Source organism: Vicugna pacos, chromosome 16 (assembly GCF_048564905.1).
Source record: "Vicugna pacos chromosome 16, VicPac4, whole genome shotgun sequence".
NCBI classification, from domain to species: Eukaryota; Metazoa; Chordata; class Mammalia; order Artiodactyla; family Camelidae; genus Vicugna; species Vicugna pacos.
In genome coordinates, this window is record NC_133002.1 from 16,269,016 (window position 1) to 16,283,951 (window position 14,936).

At 58.0% G+C, this 14,936-nt stretch overlaps 1 protein-coding gene, 1 long non-coding RNA gene and 3 other non-coding genes across 5 annotated transcripts in view; 1 reads left to right on the forward strand and 4 right to left on the reverse strand.

Moving 5' to 3' along the window:
• LRRC75A (leucine rich repeat containing 75A) overlaps positions 1-11,645 on the forward strand; it is a 37,451-nt gene extending 25,806 nt beyond the window's left edge. Inside the window, exons 3-4 of the mRNA XM_031685957.2 lie at positions 8,382-8,497; positions 10,315-11,645. Coding sequence (XP_031541817.2) covers positions 8,382-8,497; positions 10,315-10,852 — 654 coding nt within the window. The 3' untranslated portion in view covers positions 10,853-11,645. The remainder of the gene's footprint in view (positions 1-8,381; positions 8,498-10,314) is intronic.
• A 606-nt stretch (positions 11,646-12,251) lies between these two features.
• LOC116283812 (uncharacterized) lies at positions 12,252-14,283 on the reverse strand. The gene is made up of 5 exons (XR_004193495.2): positions 13,971-14,283; positions 13,723-13,774; positions 13,221-13,292; positions 12,808-12,892; positions 12,252-12,582 (listed from the first exon to the last, which is right to left on the reverse strand). It is a non-coding gene; the product is annotated as an uncharacterized lncRNA (long non-coding RNA).
• LOC116283824 (small nucleolar RNA SNORD65) lies at positions 12,654-12,725 on the reverse strand. The gene has a single exon (XR_004193511.2). It is a non-coding gene; the product is annotated as a small nucleolar RNA SNORD65 (small nucleolar RNA).
• LOC116283822 (small nucleolar RNA SNORD49) lies at positions 13,373-13,443 on the reverse strand. The gene has a single exon (XR_004193509.1). It is a non-coding gene; the product is annotated as a small nucleolar RNA SNORD49 (small nucleolar RNA).
• LOC116283823 (small nucleolar RNA SNORD49) lies at positions 13,851-13,918 on the reverse strand. The gene has a single exon (XR_004193510.1). It is a non-coding gene; the product is annotated as a small nucleolar RNA SNORD49 (small nucleolar RNA).
• Positions 14,284-14,936: the final 653 nt, after the last annotated feature.

Consider the following 14,936-nt stretch of genomic DNA (forward strand, 5'->3'; position numbering starts at 1 on the left):
CTGCCTACCAGCATGGGCACGAGTGCAAGGCTACGTCCACCTAGAGGTGGGCTTTTTCTTATTTGCACAAAGTGCCGTGTGGTGTAGCCATGGCCCTGTGTGCTGCTCTCAGTTGGCCTCAGTCCCCACCACTCCCAGCTGTCCTCTCTGAGGCTGAGTGTCATTTTACACCCAACCGCTTCATTCATGTCCACTTCCCGCCTGGCTCCGCGGTGCTGCCCAGCCCCTCTGGGCAGGGGATCTGACCCTCTTCCTGCTGCCTCCTGGGTCCACACTGGGACCCAGGCAGGGAGGGGAGGGCCAGGGAAGGGCAACTCCACACTTGAGCTTTTCTTTCTGTTTTCATTTATTCTCTCCCACCCCCCAATTACCAGCAGCTTCCAAAAGATGCGCTTCCTTCTAGCAGGAAGGAAGGGGCAGGAAGCCAAAGGAGGATGGGGGAGCGCCTGAGGGAGGCCTCAGCTTCAGAACAGGACCCGGGAGCAGAGAGGGGTGGTTCCCAAGTCCACCCTCTGCCTGCCTGGGTGCAAACTTGAACCTTGCTTTGGGGCGGAGACTCCATCTGGCGCCTTGCCTAGGGCCTTTGCTCCGGCTTCAGGGCACCAAGGCTCCAAGGTGGGGAGCTGGCTGTGGAGGGCTGAGGGCAGGTGCTGGCGGGGTTGTGGAGGGATGCGGAAGGTGGCAGGGGTGCTGGGCTCAAACGCGCCACAATAATGAGGGTCTGAGGATTGGGAGCCCCAAGGCCTGGGGGAGAGTTGCTGGTGCAGGAGCCACGGGGGACCGGCTGGAGCTGGAACTGCCCGCTTCTCATTCAGGTTATACCTGGCTCGTCTGGGGAGCTGGGACCGGGGCGTGGGTGCCTTGCAGGTGCCAGGCCCCTGCCCCTTCTAGGGTGTGGGTTTAGTCACCCAGGGGTAAGAGGAGTGACGGATCACAGGGCACTCAGAGCAGCTAAGAGGAGAGGACCGTTTTACGCCCATTTTAGAGTTGAGGAAGACGAAGATTAGGTGATGAAGTGATCTGAGAAAGGTTACACCCCAGGTGAGAACCTGCGTGGTTTGGGCCCTAGTGCCACAGAGCTTGCGGGGCGGGGGCAGGGCCGGGGAGGAGGGGCCTGTGTGGGAGCAGCTGCAGTGCCTGCCTCCCTCCACACAGGTGGGTCTGCAGGTGGCCAGCTGCGCATGTCAGCCCCGGGAGACAGGCTGTGGCTAAGAAGCAGGGGTGGGCCGAGGGGTCCTACACGGCAATGCGTGCCCTCCCCGGGGGACCAGGGGGGCCATTCGCAGGTGGTTTTGCTCAGGCTGCAGTATCATGTTCCATGCACTGAGTGGTGGCAGACAGCAGACACGCATCTCTCCCAGTCTCGGAGGCTGGAGGCCCGGGATGAGGGTGCAGCACGGTCGGGTTCTGGTGCGGGCTCCCTTCCTGGTCTGCCGGCGGCCGCCTGCTCCTTGTGCCCTCACGTGGCAGCAGGAAAGCTTGCCAGCTCTCTGGCCTCTTTTTATAACCCTCGTGACCTCATCTAACCCTAATCACCTCCCCAAGGCCCCACCCCAGACACCACCCCACTGGGATGGGGTTCAACTTATGAATGAGGGTTCAGCCCATCGCGCAGGTGTAGCTTTCCCAGGGCACTTAATTAGCTGAACTTGGTTCTCCCAGCTCTAGCGGGACAGAGCCATACCCTCTCCTATCAGCCCTTATGGGAGTTCAGGGAGGTGATTTATAAGAAGCACGAGCGTGTGCCTGGCCCAGCCGAGCGCCCTGTGCACAGAAGCCCACGTGTAACTGGTTTGTTAGCCCTGACCACATGCCAAGCAGGGTGCTCAGACCTAGCAGGTCAATTGTGGGTCAGTCACAGAGGCAAGGAAGACAGCGGTCCCTGTGGACCCAGAGTCTTGGAAATCAGTGGGCTGCCTGCCAACCCAGATCTCCAGAGGTAGCCTGAGTGGGGTCAGGGGCCTGGCCGGTGCCCCACCAAGACCGTGTGGCAGGAGAGGCCATTCGGGAGGACTCTGCCAGCTGTGGTTGAGGCCAAGGTGGGAGGTCCTGGCTACAGGGTCCCCAAGCTGGAGATGGGGACAACTTCTGCACCCACCTTCGCTGTGTGAGCTGGCTCAGGGCTGGCCAGGACTTGCTGCTCCGACCTCTTTCGTTTGAGAATTTCAGGTCAGCCCAAGTATGAGCCTAGAGATTGTAGGCAGAGGTGTCAAGACCATCAGCTATGGGCGGGGCGAGGGCGGCTCCCTCAGCTACGAGATGGGGCAATCTGGTCCTATCTCCTGGTGAAGCATCCACAAGACAAATCACCCTTCCCTCGGCTAAGGTGACCGCCTCGAATGAGTCCCGTCTGTTTTCTCAGCCTACCCAAAACCCTCTCCTGTACCCCAACTGGGTATGGGCTGAGACCCTGGAGAGGAGTGGGTCTGTGCCTGCCTGGGTGGGGGGAACAGGCAACCCCATCCCACCCACGTCTGTGTACTGATAGATCCAAGTCCGCATCCACAGGCTGGCTTCGAACTCCAAAGACACCCACCCCGCTGTCAGCACAGATCCTCTAGCAGGAAACTTTGGGGCTCCTTCTGCCCCTGTGCCACAGCCCCACCCCGCACCTCTCTTCCATCACCTCTCCGGTCAGGCTCCCCACCAGCAGACGCTAGAGTGAGGGTGAGCCTGGAGGTGTGCTGAGGACATCTGCCAGGAGAAGCCGTGTTGCTGGGGCCGGGAGAATGCCTCTTCCGGGCCCGTGTACTTTGCTGTTACTGTACAACAGACCCCCCCAGGCCACGGCGGCTTCACACAGGAGACACTCTTCGCTGGGCCGTCTGTGTAGGTCGGGAATTCAGGGGCAGTGCAGCTAGGCAGCTCTAGTCAGGGGCTCGGGACACTGGCCAAGGCTGTGAGGATCTGAAGGCTCGACGGGGATTGGCAGGACAGCACATCCCAGGGCTGCTGGCAGGAGGCCTCAGCTCCTTGCCACTTGGGCTGGTCCCCAGGACTGCTTGAGCTTCCTCACATCAGGGCAGCAGGCTTCTCCCAGGGCGGGTGGGGTTCCAGAGAGCAGGGAAGAAGCCACAGTGTCTTCTGTGTGTCAGCCTCAGACGTCACGTACCGTCACTGCTGCCAGAGTGTGTTGATGGGCCCGATCAGCCCTGATGCAGCGTGGAAGGGGCACACAAGCGCTCTCCTAGGAGGCTAGCGTCCATCTGGAGGGGCATCTTGCAGGCTGGCCAAAGCAGGATGGGAATGAGAAGGGCCAACCCAGGGCCTTTCTCTCCTGCCCTTCAGGCTCCCTCCATTTGCTCCCATCTGCTGAGTCCAGCTGGAAGCAAGAGGGCCAGACGATGTGTCTGCAAGAGTTCAGCCTTCCCAGCACAGAGGAGACCAGAGAATGAGCTGGGGGAGGAGTTAACAGAAAACCCAGCCCTCGGCTCAGTATCTGGGCTGTGGCCCAGCGCACATTGGGCCATATTTGATGAATGAATGAATGAATGAATGAGAGAAGCGTTGGGTGCAGAGTGGTTGAGGGCTGTGCTTGTCACAGTCCTGGGGCAGCAAACACAGGTGTCTGTGGAATGAAGACAGCAGGGGACAGGGCGGGCATCACCGTCTGAGACGAAGGACACTGACCCCACCTGGCGGGGCCTGCAGGTCAGCCTTGAGCATCTTTCTTGACTAGCCAGTGCACCCCTCAAGCAGGCTCTTCTCCAGGGCCCCCTCAGATCAGCAGCCCTTGGCAGGCGCTAAGTCACCCCCACTCGTGCCACCCCGCCTTCCTATTCCACAGTGGAGGAAGAGCTGCAGGGAGCAGATTCTACAACCCGTCTTGGAGCCTCTGGGGGCGGGAAGGGGGCCGGTGAAGCCTCTGTTGCAGTAACAGAAGCCCACGAGGGCTGACTCAAGCCAGGAAGAGGATTCATCCTCCCCACAGGGAGAGGTCTTGTGGGGCCAAGAGCCTGAAAGAGGCACTAGAACCACAGATGAAACAGCGCAGACACCGCCTCCTCCCCACTCCACCCGGCCTCACTCCCCATCCCTGCTTCCCACGCCTCATGGCAGGAAATTCGGGGTTCAGCCCCCAGGAGTCGGGATGTCTCCATCTCAAGGAGGCATTCTGGTGCCTACTTGTGGACCAGTCAGCTGAGGCTTGGGAGAGGGGTCTGGTCCCACAGAGGGCTGCTGGGCTCCAGGGATTTCAGAACAAAGTTCCTAGAGGAGCGGGGCCAGCATCCTCCCCCCCTTTTCGCCGCCTCCCTCCCTTCCCTTCCTCCTCCTGCACTGCTGGGCCAGTCCTGCCCAGTCTCGCTCACCTCCTCCTGCCAGAGGAGGCTCGGCTGCCGCTTCCAAAAGTGATGGAGCTGGGACAACAGCTGGGCCTGCTTGAGGGTTTTCTGGTTGCAAGTAATAGAAGCACCTTGAACCTACCTTCTCGAAAGATTCATCACTGGAGGGGAGGGCCGAGCGAGTGCCAGCCTCGGAGCGCCTGCGGGTTCGGATCCTGGCGCCGCACTGGCATTCGTAGAGCCGCTGGTCGGAGCGCCTGTTCCACGCCGAGCTCTGAAGGGGGAGCACAGAGCAGGGCTGGGCGGGTGGGACATAATGTTTATTTGGTCCAGACAGCTGGAGGGGCTGTCACTCCCGAGGACCTGAGCTCACGTACGTAGGTCCGCCCAGTGCGATGAGCACGTTTTCCCTCCCTGTTCCGTAAATGAGGAAACGGGTTCGGCTTCGGGGCAGCCGGTCGATCCCGGGCCTCGCCCTGCGCGCGACTGCCCTCTGGTGGCAATGCCGGGGCACTGCGGCGGCTGCTTTGCCGCCTCTTTCGCCGTTTCTTCCTTCTAGACCCGGAGGGTGGAAGGGAGATTCCTGGCCGCAGATTTTGGAAACCCTGGGAAGTGGTTGGAGGAGGAGCCGAAGCTGAGGAGCTCACGTCTCAGCTTTGGAGCAGGTGCTGTGGGAGACTGGCCACGTTCGGGGTGGTCCCAGGAGTGATGCTCGCCGACCACCTCATCCCACCTGCTGGTCCTCCTTGTCTTTAAAGTGTGTCCACCTGGTGGCACAGGGGAATCACCTGGGGAGCTTTTAAAACTCCCCTCGCCGGAGCTGCCCACCCATCGCTGGGGGCAGTGCAGGCAGCAGGAGTCTCTAAAGCTCTGGGTGATTCCTGAATGCCAGGGGTACCACGTGGAGACGCGCAGCTCTAGGTGTGCCACCTCCTCCCCTTTCCCCTTGGCCTCCAGAGTTGGCCTTCACCCCGGCCAGCAGCGAGACCGCCGCTCCCTGAGCCTGTGCCGGCCAGCACCCACTCACTGAAGTCCCAGGGGCCTCGATGAGGTGTCTAATCGCACTGGACCCCCTTTTCCTTGGTGCCCATGGCTCTGCTTACTTCTCTTCTCTGACCCAGCTTCTCCATCACTTCATGCCCGTGTGTCCTCCCCTACCCCTTTGATATTCCGCTGTTCCCCCATCTCCCCTCTCTGCTCATTCCCTAACCAGGGGGTTTAATCAGATGAATGTGTCCAGCTCAGACCTGCCTCGAGCCCCAGCTCCGTAAATCTAATCGCATCTTCCTGCTGGACGTCCCATCGGCCCTTCAAACTCCACATAGCTCCACATAAACTGGTCACTCCCTGACCCGGCCTTTTCACCTGCTTCCTCTCCGGAGCCCCTGCCTTCTCCCAGGTCCTGAGCACAAAGCCTGGAGCCCTCTTCATTCCTCCCTGCCCACACCCGCTCCGTGCTGTAACCGTTAGTCCAGTGTAGTGGCCTCTGTTACAGTCAGCCTTTCCAAGGGCCTGAGTCCACCCTCTCCAGTCCACCCCTTTTTCTGCCTCCCAGCCAGAGGGATGGTCCCAAGATGCAAACGTGACCTTTCGTTCCCCTGTGACCCTATCTGCATCCTATTTCACACACACCGCACGATCAGACTCAGCAAGGAACCAAGTCTAGAAACGAAGGACGTCAACTCCGGGGGTGCAGATGTAGTTGCCTGGAGTGACCGGTAGCGGTAGTTTCTCAGGCAGGCTGACTTAGGAAATAGAGGTTGAGGTTCAGGCAGACCAGAGAGGTTTAGCCAATGCCATTCCGTCTCATCCTTCCTTTGCCTCCTGGGTCTGCTCAGATGCTTCACCTTTTTGGACACTCAGCCCCCCACTTCCTGCCTCCTTTCTCTCCTGTCTCCCTCCCTTAGAGCCTCCTTTCCACCAGCCCTATCCCCTGGCTCTCTGAGCCTCAGTTTCCTCCTCTGTAAAATGGGAGTAAGAAAACATTTACTGCTTGAAGTTGTGGGGGGAATGCTGTAAAGCCCTAGTGTAATGCCTGTGTGCAGCCACCCAGGTCACACGGCAGTGGCTGGGACCAGGGAGGTGGCGAGAAGCAGTCAGGCCCCAGATTGTCACCTGCCCCCATCCCCGTAACAACCCCACACCCCTGGCCCTTGCTCACTCTACTCCCACTCAGGGGCGCCTCATCCAAAATCCAGTAACCCATCCACTCTTAAAAGCCGGGCTCAGATCTGAGCCTGGGCAGAAGCAGCCTTCCTCCTTTCCTCTGCCGGAGGTCTGTGTGCTCTCGCTGCCTTCCGGTGCAGCACTGTGTTCACTTAGGCGCTTTCCCCGAGAGTCTGCTGTATTCTGAGCTGTATGCAGAGCACTTTACAGATAGTGACTCATTTAATCCTCACAAAATCCTCTGTGAGGTCGATACTGTGATCCCTTCACAGATGAGGCTTGGAGGCACAGAGAAGTCAAGTGAGTTGCCCAAGGTCACACAGGAGATGACAAAGCAAGAATCTGAATCCGCAGAATTTGGCTCCAAGTCCATGCTCTTAACTCCTCAGTACAGTTGTCCCCACCTTATCTGCGGGGGATACATTCCAAGATCTCCAGTGGATGCCCAAAACTGCAAGTAGTACCAAACCTAACCTACACCAATGGGCAGGTGGTGTATTCAGTACAGATATGCCGGACAAAGGGATGATTTACATCCGGGCAGGACAGGGTGGGACAGCACAGATTCCATCTGGTTATTCAGAACCGTGCACAATTTAAAACTTATGAGTTATTTATTTGTGGACTTTTCCATTAATATTTTTGGACCAAAGTTGACTACAGTTACTCAAACCTTGGAAAGTGAAACAGCAGATGAGGGGGGACGACTGTAAGCTGCTTCTCCACCAGCAGCGTGATGATGACAATGGTTGTGATCAAGGTGGCCTCGACTGAGTACCCACTCTGTGCCAGGTGCCCTGCCGGGCACGGGACATGGGTTAATGGTTGATGTGACCATGTCGCGTTGCTGTCTGCACGTGGGTTTGCATCTGAGCCTGGCACTCCCTGGCCCTTGGCACTGGAACATCTGGTTGGAGAACACACTCTTGGCTGCTCAGTCACCAGGGCTTGGTGACTGTTGGATTGACTTCCAAGTTCTCCCTGTGGCGTCCTTTAACCTGGTGTGCTAGTTTGCCGGGGCTGCAGTGACAGAGTGCCATTTAAGCAACAGAAATTGGTTTCCTCGCAGTTCTGGAGGCTGGAAGTCTGAGATCAAGGCTTGGTTTCCTCTGAGGCCTCTCTCCTTGGCTTGTAGGCGGCCGACAGCCGTCGTCTCACTGCATCTTCACGCAGTCTTCTCACCTTGAGTGTCTGCATCCTGCTGCCTTCTCCTGAAAACACAGTCATATTGGCTCCGGGCCCACCCCGATGACCTCATCTTACCTTAATTGCTCTTTAGAGGCCCTGTCTCCAAGTATAGCCACGTTCTGAGATACTGGGGATTAGGACTTCAACTTAAGAATTTGGGGAACACAGTTCAGGCAATAACGCCTGGGGTCTCACGCTCAAGCGCTGAGGAGTGAAGTGGGCTGGGAAGGACTCGGTCTGCCACTCTTTTGTTTCCCCAGGGCTGGCGAGGGCAGAAGAGTCGTGCAAAGTATTTCACTTTCCTCCTTACTGTGGGAAATATGGAAGTGAGGACGTTTACTCGCGGTTGAATCCCCAGCTTCTAGAGCGAGTGCCTCGCACTCAGGGGAGCCCAGTGGGGACTTGTGAAGCGAGAGGGTGAGCTGGACAGCCTTGGTGTTGAGCAGTGGCAGGGACCCTGGTAAACCCTGGCTAAGGGGTCAGTGATCAGACCACGTGGAATCCAGACTTTTATAGAAATCTCAGGTTTTTTCAGTGACAGCAACTGATTCACAGAAACTAAAACCATTGTGCAGATCAGTTCTGCAACCCTGCTCCCTGCTCAGGGTGGCCACCTGAGGCCAGCACAGAGTGGGCCCCCCTCCCCCTACTCCTCTCCTCCTGCGGGGACAGGAGGCTGGAGGTAGGGGCTTGGGCTCCCGGCTCCCCGACTCAGGGACCCACCGCCTGTGGTTGCCTCTGCAGGAAGGCGACGCGCTGGGCGCCATGGAGAAGTTGTGCCGGCAGCTGACCTACCACCTGAGCCCCCACTCGCAGTGGAGGCCGCAACGCGGGCTGGGCAAGAGAAAGCCGCAGGCCTGGTGAGTTGCAATCACCCAGGCGGGTCTGTCCCTCTTTCCCACCCAGCCTCCTTGCACAAGGACAGCACTGTGTCGGGTGGGGCGTTGGGCGGGGATAGGGGGAGCTGCCTGGAGGAGGTGAGGTGAAGAACTCGGGTTGGGCGAAAGCGGTGGCGGGGGGGAGGGGCGATGTCCCTAGGGGCTTGAGCCCTGAGAGACGCTGGCAGCAGGCTGGGCTGCGGGGTGGAGGCTGGGAATGTGGAGGGAGGGAGAGGAGAGGAGTTTGATTTCCTGGTGTGCTGACCCTGGGTTCTCCCGCCTCCCCTCTCCCCAGCAATCCTGGTATCTCCCAGGGGGACACAGACCCTGGCCGTGTGTCTGCCCACGCAGCAGTGGGGGCCTCAGGGGTTTGCGGCCCCCGAACATTGGGGGCAGAGGGGACACTGGGACTCAGAACCTGTGGGTCAGGATGGCACTGTAGGAAGAAGCTGAGGGGAATTTCTTGCAAATCGTGGGGCAGAGTGGCTGGTGTCCTGATGACTCTGGCAGGGCCTTGCTGGCGGGCGGGCATCCTGCAGACAGGAGGGAAGGACAGCCCCTCGTGGAGAGAAAAGCGTTCTGGCCCTCCTTCCCTTCTCCATACCGCCCCCCCACCGTCCCCACCAAGTGGGAGAGGAGATGGTTCCTCAGGGCCCTTCCCTGGAGGAGGAAGCGAGCAAAGTGGGGCGCTCCAGCTGGGCAGGGGGAGGGGCCAATGTGGGGGCACAGCAGGACAGGAGCAGCCGTGGGGCCTGGGATACCAGGAGGCTTGTGAGCTAGTTCTCTAGGATGGAGAATCTGGACACTGGCGCTCTGCTCGGACCCAAGGGCCTCTTGTCTCCCCAACACACATGCACGCTCAAAAGCCTCACTCCCCCTGGGTGGCTCCCCATCCCACTGAGTGAAACCTGAACAAGCCCAAGTGCGGGTTCTCAGCCTACTCTGGTCTCTCCTCCCACACTGGCCTTCCTCTGGATTCACAGACACACTGAGCTCTACCAGCCTCAGGGCCTTTGCACTTCCCCCGCTCCCCCCATGCTGGAACTCTTACTGAGCTCTTCCCATAGCCTGTTTTCTTCGTGATTCTGAGGCCGAGCCTCCTCCACCTCCCTCTCCTTCCAGGGTTGAAGCCTCAGGGCTTGCGTGGGGTACCTGGAAACGGGGGGTTCTGGCCCCAGAGCAAGGGGTGGCAGATGGCAAGGAGTAGAGACGGGTGTACAGCAGCTCCCACCAGGCTGAGGCCCCTGCACCCTCCCCCCACTGCTGTTCTGAGGGCCCTCCCTAAGCATCCTCCTTCTGGAGGGGAAGATGGTCTTGAAGGAGGGGCCCCGAGATCTCGGGCTACCCTTGGGGGAGCGAGGAGCTCAGCCTGGTGGTGCGTAATAACAGCGAGAAATAGCGATCCACCACTCCAATACAGGGGGCACTGTTCAGAATGCATTTATTATTTCACATGACAACCCTGCATACCGTTAGCTCCATTTTTCAGGTAAATACCTGGTGAGCAGAAGTTAAGGAAGTACAGGTCACATTGAGTAGGAAGAAAGGAGTGAAGTGCAGGCCCAGGCATTTGGCCCCAGATGTACCCTTAGTCACTGCAGAAACACCTGGGCCCCCCGGTGGTCCCCTAGGCTCTGCCTGCTGGCAGCCGGGCTGAGACGCGGGGCCATGCGGCCCTGGTTTCTGCCCCCGGGAGTCACAGGGCCAAGTGGAGGCTGGCTCATGGTGGTGGCTATGGCCGCTTCCGGAGAAAAGCCTGCCCCACTTGCTCGAACCCTGCCGTCCCGTCTCCCCTCCAGCCTCAAGGCCGTCCTGGCCGGGAGCCCTCCGGACAACACAGTGGACCTGTCAGGCATCCCACTGACCCCCCGTGACCTAGAGCGGGTGACCAGCTACCTGCAGCGCTGCGGGGAGCAGGTGGACAGCGTGGAGCTGGGCTTCACAGGCCTCACGGACGACATGGTCCTCCAGCTGCTGCCGGCCCTCAGCACGCTGCCCCGGCTGACCACACTGGCCCTCAATGGCAACTGGCTGACACGGGCCCTGCTGCGCGACCTCACCGATGCCCTCAAGGACCCTAGCAGATTCCCCAGTGTCACATGGATCGACCTGGGCAACAACGTGGACATCTTCTCGCTGCCCCAGCCCTTCCTGCTCAGCCTGCGCAAGCGCTCCCCCAAGCAGGGCCACCTACCCACCATCCTGGAGCTGGGTGAGGGCCCAGGTGGGGCGGACGAAGCCCGGGGTGAAACCGAGGGCCAAGAGGACCCTGGAGGGGGGCCTGCAGCCTCTGCCAAAGACCAGGGCAGGGAGACAGTAGGTGTAGCTCAGACGTGACAGGAAGTGGAGTCCTAGTGGGGCAGGATGGCCATGGCGGTCTGGGGGCTCAGGCTACCTCGAAACTGGCCTGGGTAGCACCGACCCGACCATGGGAAGCCAGATCGCAGCATATGGGAAGAGGGCTCCCTAATTGCTCTTTGGTCCTCTCCATCTCCCCCTTGTCAACCCTGTCTGCCTTTTGGCTCCTGGTAAGTCATCCCTGGCTCAGGAGGCACCAACCCTCAGCCTCCCCAGACTTGTGGGTGCAAGGTCCGGGTCGGGGATGCTGAAAGCTTGAGCTAATGTGAATGGTAGGAGTGTAGGTGGAGCCCTACATCTAAGTCAGGGTTTTCCAATCCTGAATTTTATTTCTTCTATTCAGGCAGCATACTCCAGCCACATGCTGGACGTGCCTCTGACCAAGGCAGATCAGAACCTCCCGGCTGAAGGTTGGGGCAGGGTATGGGGTGCCAGAGGCCCCAGGGGCCTAGGCCCTACGTGGACTTCAGGCTGTACGCTGTCCACCTCCTTGTGGAGCCCTTGGAACCAACTTCCCAGTCTCAGCCTCCATTTATTTCTAAGGCCCACCCTTCACCCTGCCCATGGGACCAGCCACCCCCTATACTCTGGTATTAGGGCATCCTAGGTCTGGGGCAGACAGGGCATACACAGAATACAAGACTCACTTAGAAACTGCACACCACCCCTCTCCACACTACCAGACCTTCAGGGGTCAGCGTTGCTAGGGTGCCAGTGTGAGCCTTGCATCCTTTTAAAGGGACCCCTTTCCAATAAAATTCCTTCCTACAGAGTCCCTAAAGTAATCCTTTCCAAAAGGATTTCCAAAAACCCAGTTCCACAAAGGTGCCTCCAAGCAAGACAGCTGGGAGAAGGGGGAAAAATAAAGAGGGCTCCCAAAGGAGTGTGCAAAGGTTTTCACGCTACAACCCCCTTACCCAAGGCCTACCAGTTAAAAAAAACACCCTGCTGGGCACAATTAGCAAATCTAGGGAGACTGGAAACCACTCATCCTTTACTCTGGGTACCCAAAGCTGGTGGACCAGAACCCCTCACATCATGGACAGGATCTCCACACTGGAAGGTGGCAAGAAGGGGGCCGGGAAAGAGGCAGACTGGAACCCTGCCTGCTGCTGTCTGGGCAGGCATCGGGTGGAGCTTAAGAAGTTAGAGGAAGGTTATGCAAAAGGACAGAGCCCCAAGGAACAGGGACTGGACTCAAGTGTACAGATGCCTTAAATGCTTTGGGATTTTTGCCCTCCAAATTTGAAGCTGAGGGGAAAACAGCTCAGACTGACCATAAAGGAAGGTGATAAATACTAATGCCTGGACCACTAATATTTGACAGCAGTGGTAAAACTGAACTTTTTCTTCTTTAATACATATTTTTAAGAACCAATACCAAAAAGATCATCCTTTTATTAATTATGGTAACTGCGTGGAGATGGTTCAGCAAATTTCCAGTTCAGAAAACTCAATTGTACAATCTCAAAGTACAAAAGCTTTTGGTTAAGGGACAATACTAGAAAGCTCACGAGTTTAATGACACCAGAAGAGCCTACCGCAGGAAAAGCTTGCCAAATCCATTTCTTGGTTCTCTCATTGGTGAGAGAACACCCTCGCTACTCAGCACAAAGTGAGCTTGTTCCTACAAACTCTGAAGCCAGGATTTTCAGATTCCAAGCTGATGGCTGCCACTGGTCCTTGGGACCTCCATGCTCCAGCACAGCCTGCAAGAAATGAAGGACCGCTCAATCTCACTTTATACTCCAAGGACAGTCATTCAGAGCATCAAAGATATCTTCAGAAAACCATAGGTTCACCACTACACAATCTGCCGGTAATTCCAGCTTTTTGGGTGATTTCATCATTTGACATCTTTTTCTGCAGATTAATTTTAAGAAGACTAGCTGCATTCCACCATGGGGGTGGTCACTATGCAGTGGAAACCTTACCTCTTCTAGAGCTGAGGTGTGGCCGCCAGCTCTCCAGCTCTGCTCTGCCAAGGGCCACTCACAATGTGGGAGATGAACGACGCACCTGTGGACAGACAGCAGATGCCCACTGGAGACCACGACTACCAGTTTACTTACATCCATCCTCCCAACACGAGTCCTTAGAACTCAGTCATAACTGCCATCTCTGTACATTTTAACCTGTTTAGTCCCATTAAACACTACAAACCCAAGGCTATCAATTTTCAGAGCATCTCAAAGCAGGTAAGCAGTTTGCTCAGGAGTATTCAACCATGAGCTAATAAGGAACTCTTGGGCCCACTCTACATTCCAGTCCAGAAACCATGAGCCAAAATCATCCTCAGACAGTCTGCCAATAAAAGTCAAGGACACAGGACACAAAGCTCCCTTACCTAGAGCAGGCCGGTGCTCCTGGCTCCCGTGCTCAGTTGCTGATCACATGCTGGCAACCCCTAATGTGCAATCTGGGTGAATATAGAAATTAAGGTCACAGTCCAGACCACCCGACTCCTGGCACCAGCAACTCGTGAGGACTCTTGACTGCAGTCAGCCAGGAACTGTTATCGTCAGTTATCGCGTCTGACGGCACTTCCTATTGGTGATCTCATCAGAGCAGCCAAGCACCTCACCAGGCCCCGGAAACTAGGACTTCGGGTGAAACTGCTTTACAAAACAGCCCGGAGACATTCTGATGGAGTTTCTGAACACAGATTCGGTTTAGACAGGCTAGGAGCCGCAACCTCCTTTGCAGTCATGCAAAGATGCAGTGCATATTTATGTCAAGTGCTTGAAAGTTACAACGGTAATAAGACGCCAGGCAATCTCAGTGCATTTACGGTTGCAAGAACGACACCGCTAAGTTACGTATTAAGCCCTACCCAGACCCGCACTTACCTCCGGGAGTAATGCTGCTCCCGTCTCCAAAATCCTGAAGTGAGTCTGCCATCTGAAACAAGAGAACGTGCGTTTACGGCGGGTTCTGTCAGTTACAGTAACCAAAAGTGTCAGGGGTCAGCGACTGCAGTCAGATAAGCGTCAAAGTCGTCAGTTCTCGCTTCTGACGGCACTTCCTACGAGAATCATCAGGACAGCCGAGCAAGCCTCCCTCGCGGTCCCCTACGGGCCGCACGAGCCTCACTTACCCAGATCTCTCGGGGCTGCTCATCCCCAGCGGCGAATCCGGGCAAAGAGGTCCCGGCCTTCGGGGACCTCAGGCTCCTGAGACGGTGCCGGCCCAGCGGGACAAAGACGCACGCCGCCTTCGAGCCTCCGCCCCAAGACTCGGACACTGGACCACGGCGTCCGCCCCGAGGCCCGCACGGACGCACCCGCCCGCCGCCCTCCAGCCATGCTTCCGGAGGACACCGCCCGAGAATCCAGAGAAGCTGTGGCGCCCGCGCCCGCGCCCTCCCCCTCGCCGGCCGCGGACAGGCCTGGAAAGACACACAGCCAATCTCCGCGACACCTACAACGGAAAGGCTGGCGCTTACGCGTCCCGGGCCCTTAAGGAGTCGGGACATTCCACTCCTCACAGAAGGGAGGGGAATCCTGGCAAAGGCTCACGGGAACTCTCCCCTCTAACCGCGCAGACGCTACCCTGGACTCCCCCCTTCTGTAGAGCCAATGGTTTCTTCCGCGGCCGGGGAATTCTGGGTCCCCGGCGCGCTGTGAGCCCCAGGGCGCATGCGCGGAGCCCGAGCGTGTCCGCGGGGCTCGGGCTTCCGGACCGCTCAGCATCTTTGTGGTCTTGCGCGGAGAAGCCGCCTTCCTGAGCTTCCCACTGCCCCTCGGGAAGGTGCATCACGTGCGGTCACGCGCTTGAAACCCTGCAGTCTTGGCACCAGTGAGCGTCATACACAGCGTAGCTGCTCACAGTTTGGGGAGCTGGTGCCGTCTGCGCTGCCCGCAGCCGCTTCGTAATGTCCACGAGCCTCCAACCCCTGCGCCCCGACAGCCCTCCTTACTCCCTGTCCCCCGCGCCCGCTCCCCGGGGACCCCTCCCTACTTAGAAGATATTCAACCCGTGCGTACACGTCTTAAACACTTATTACCCCGAGGGAGAAGACTGGAAAGGCAGTAGTGAGACGACACTGTTTGAGCTGGCCTTA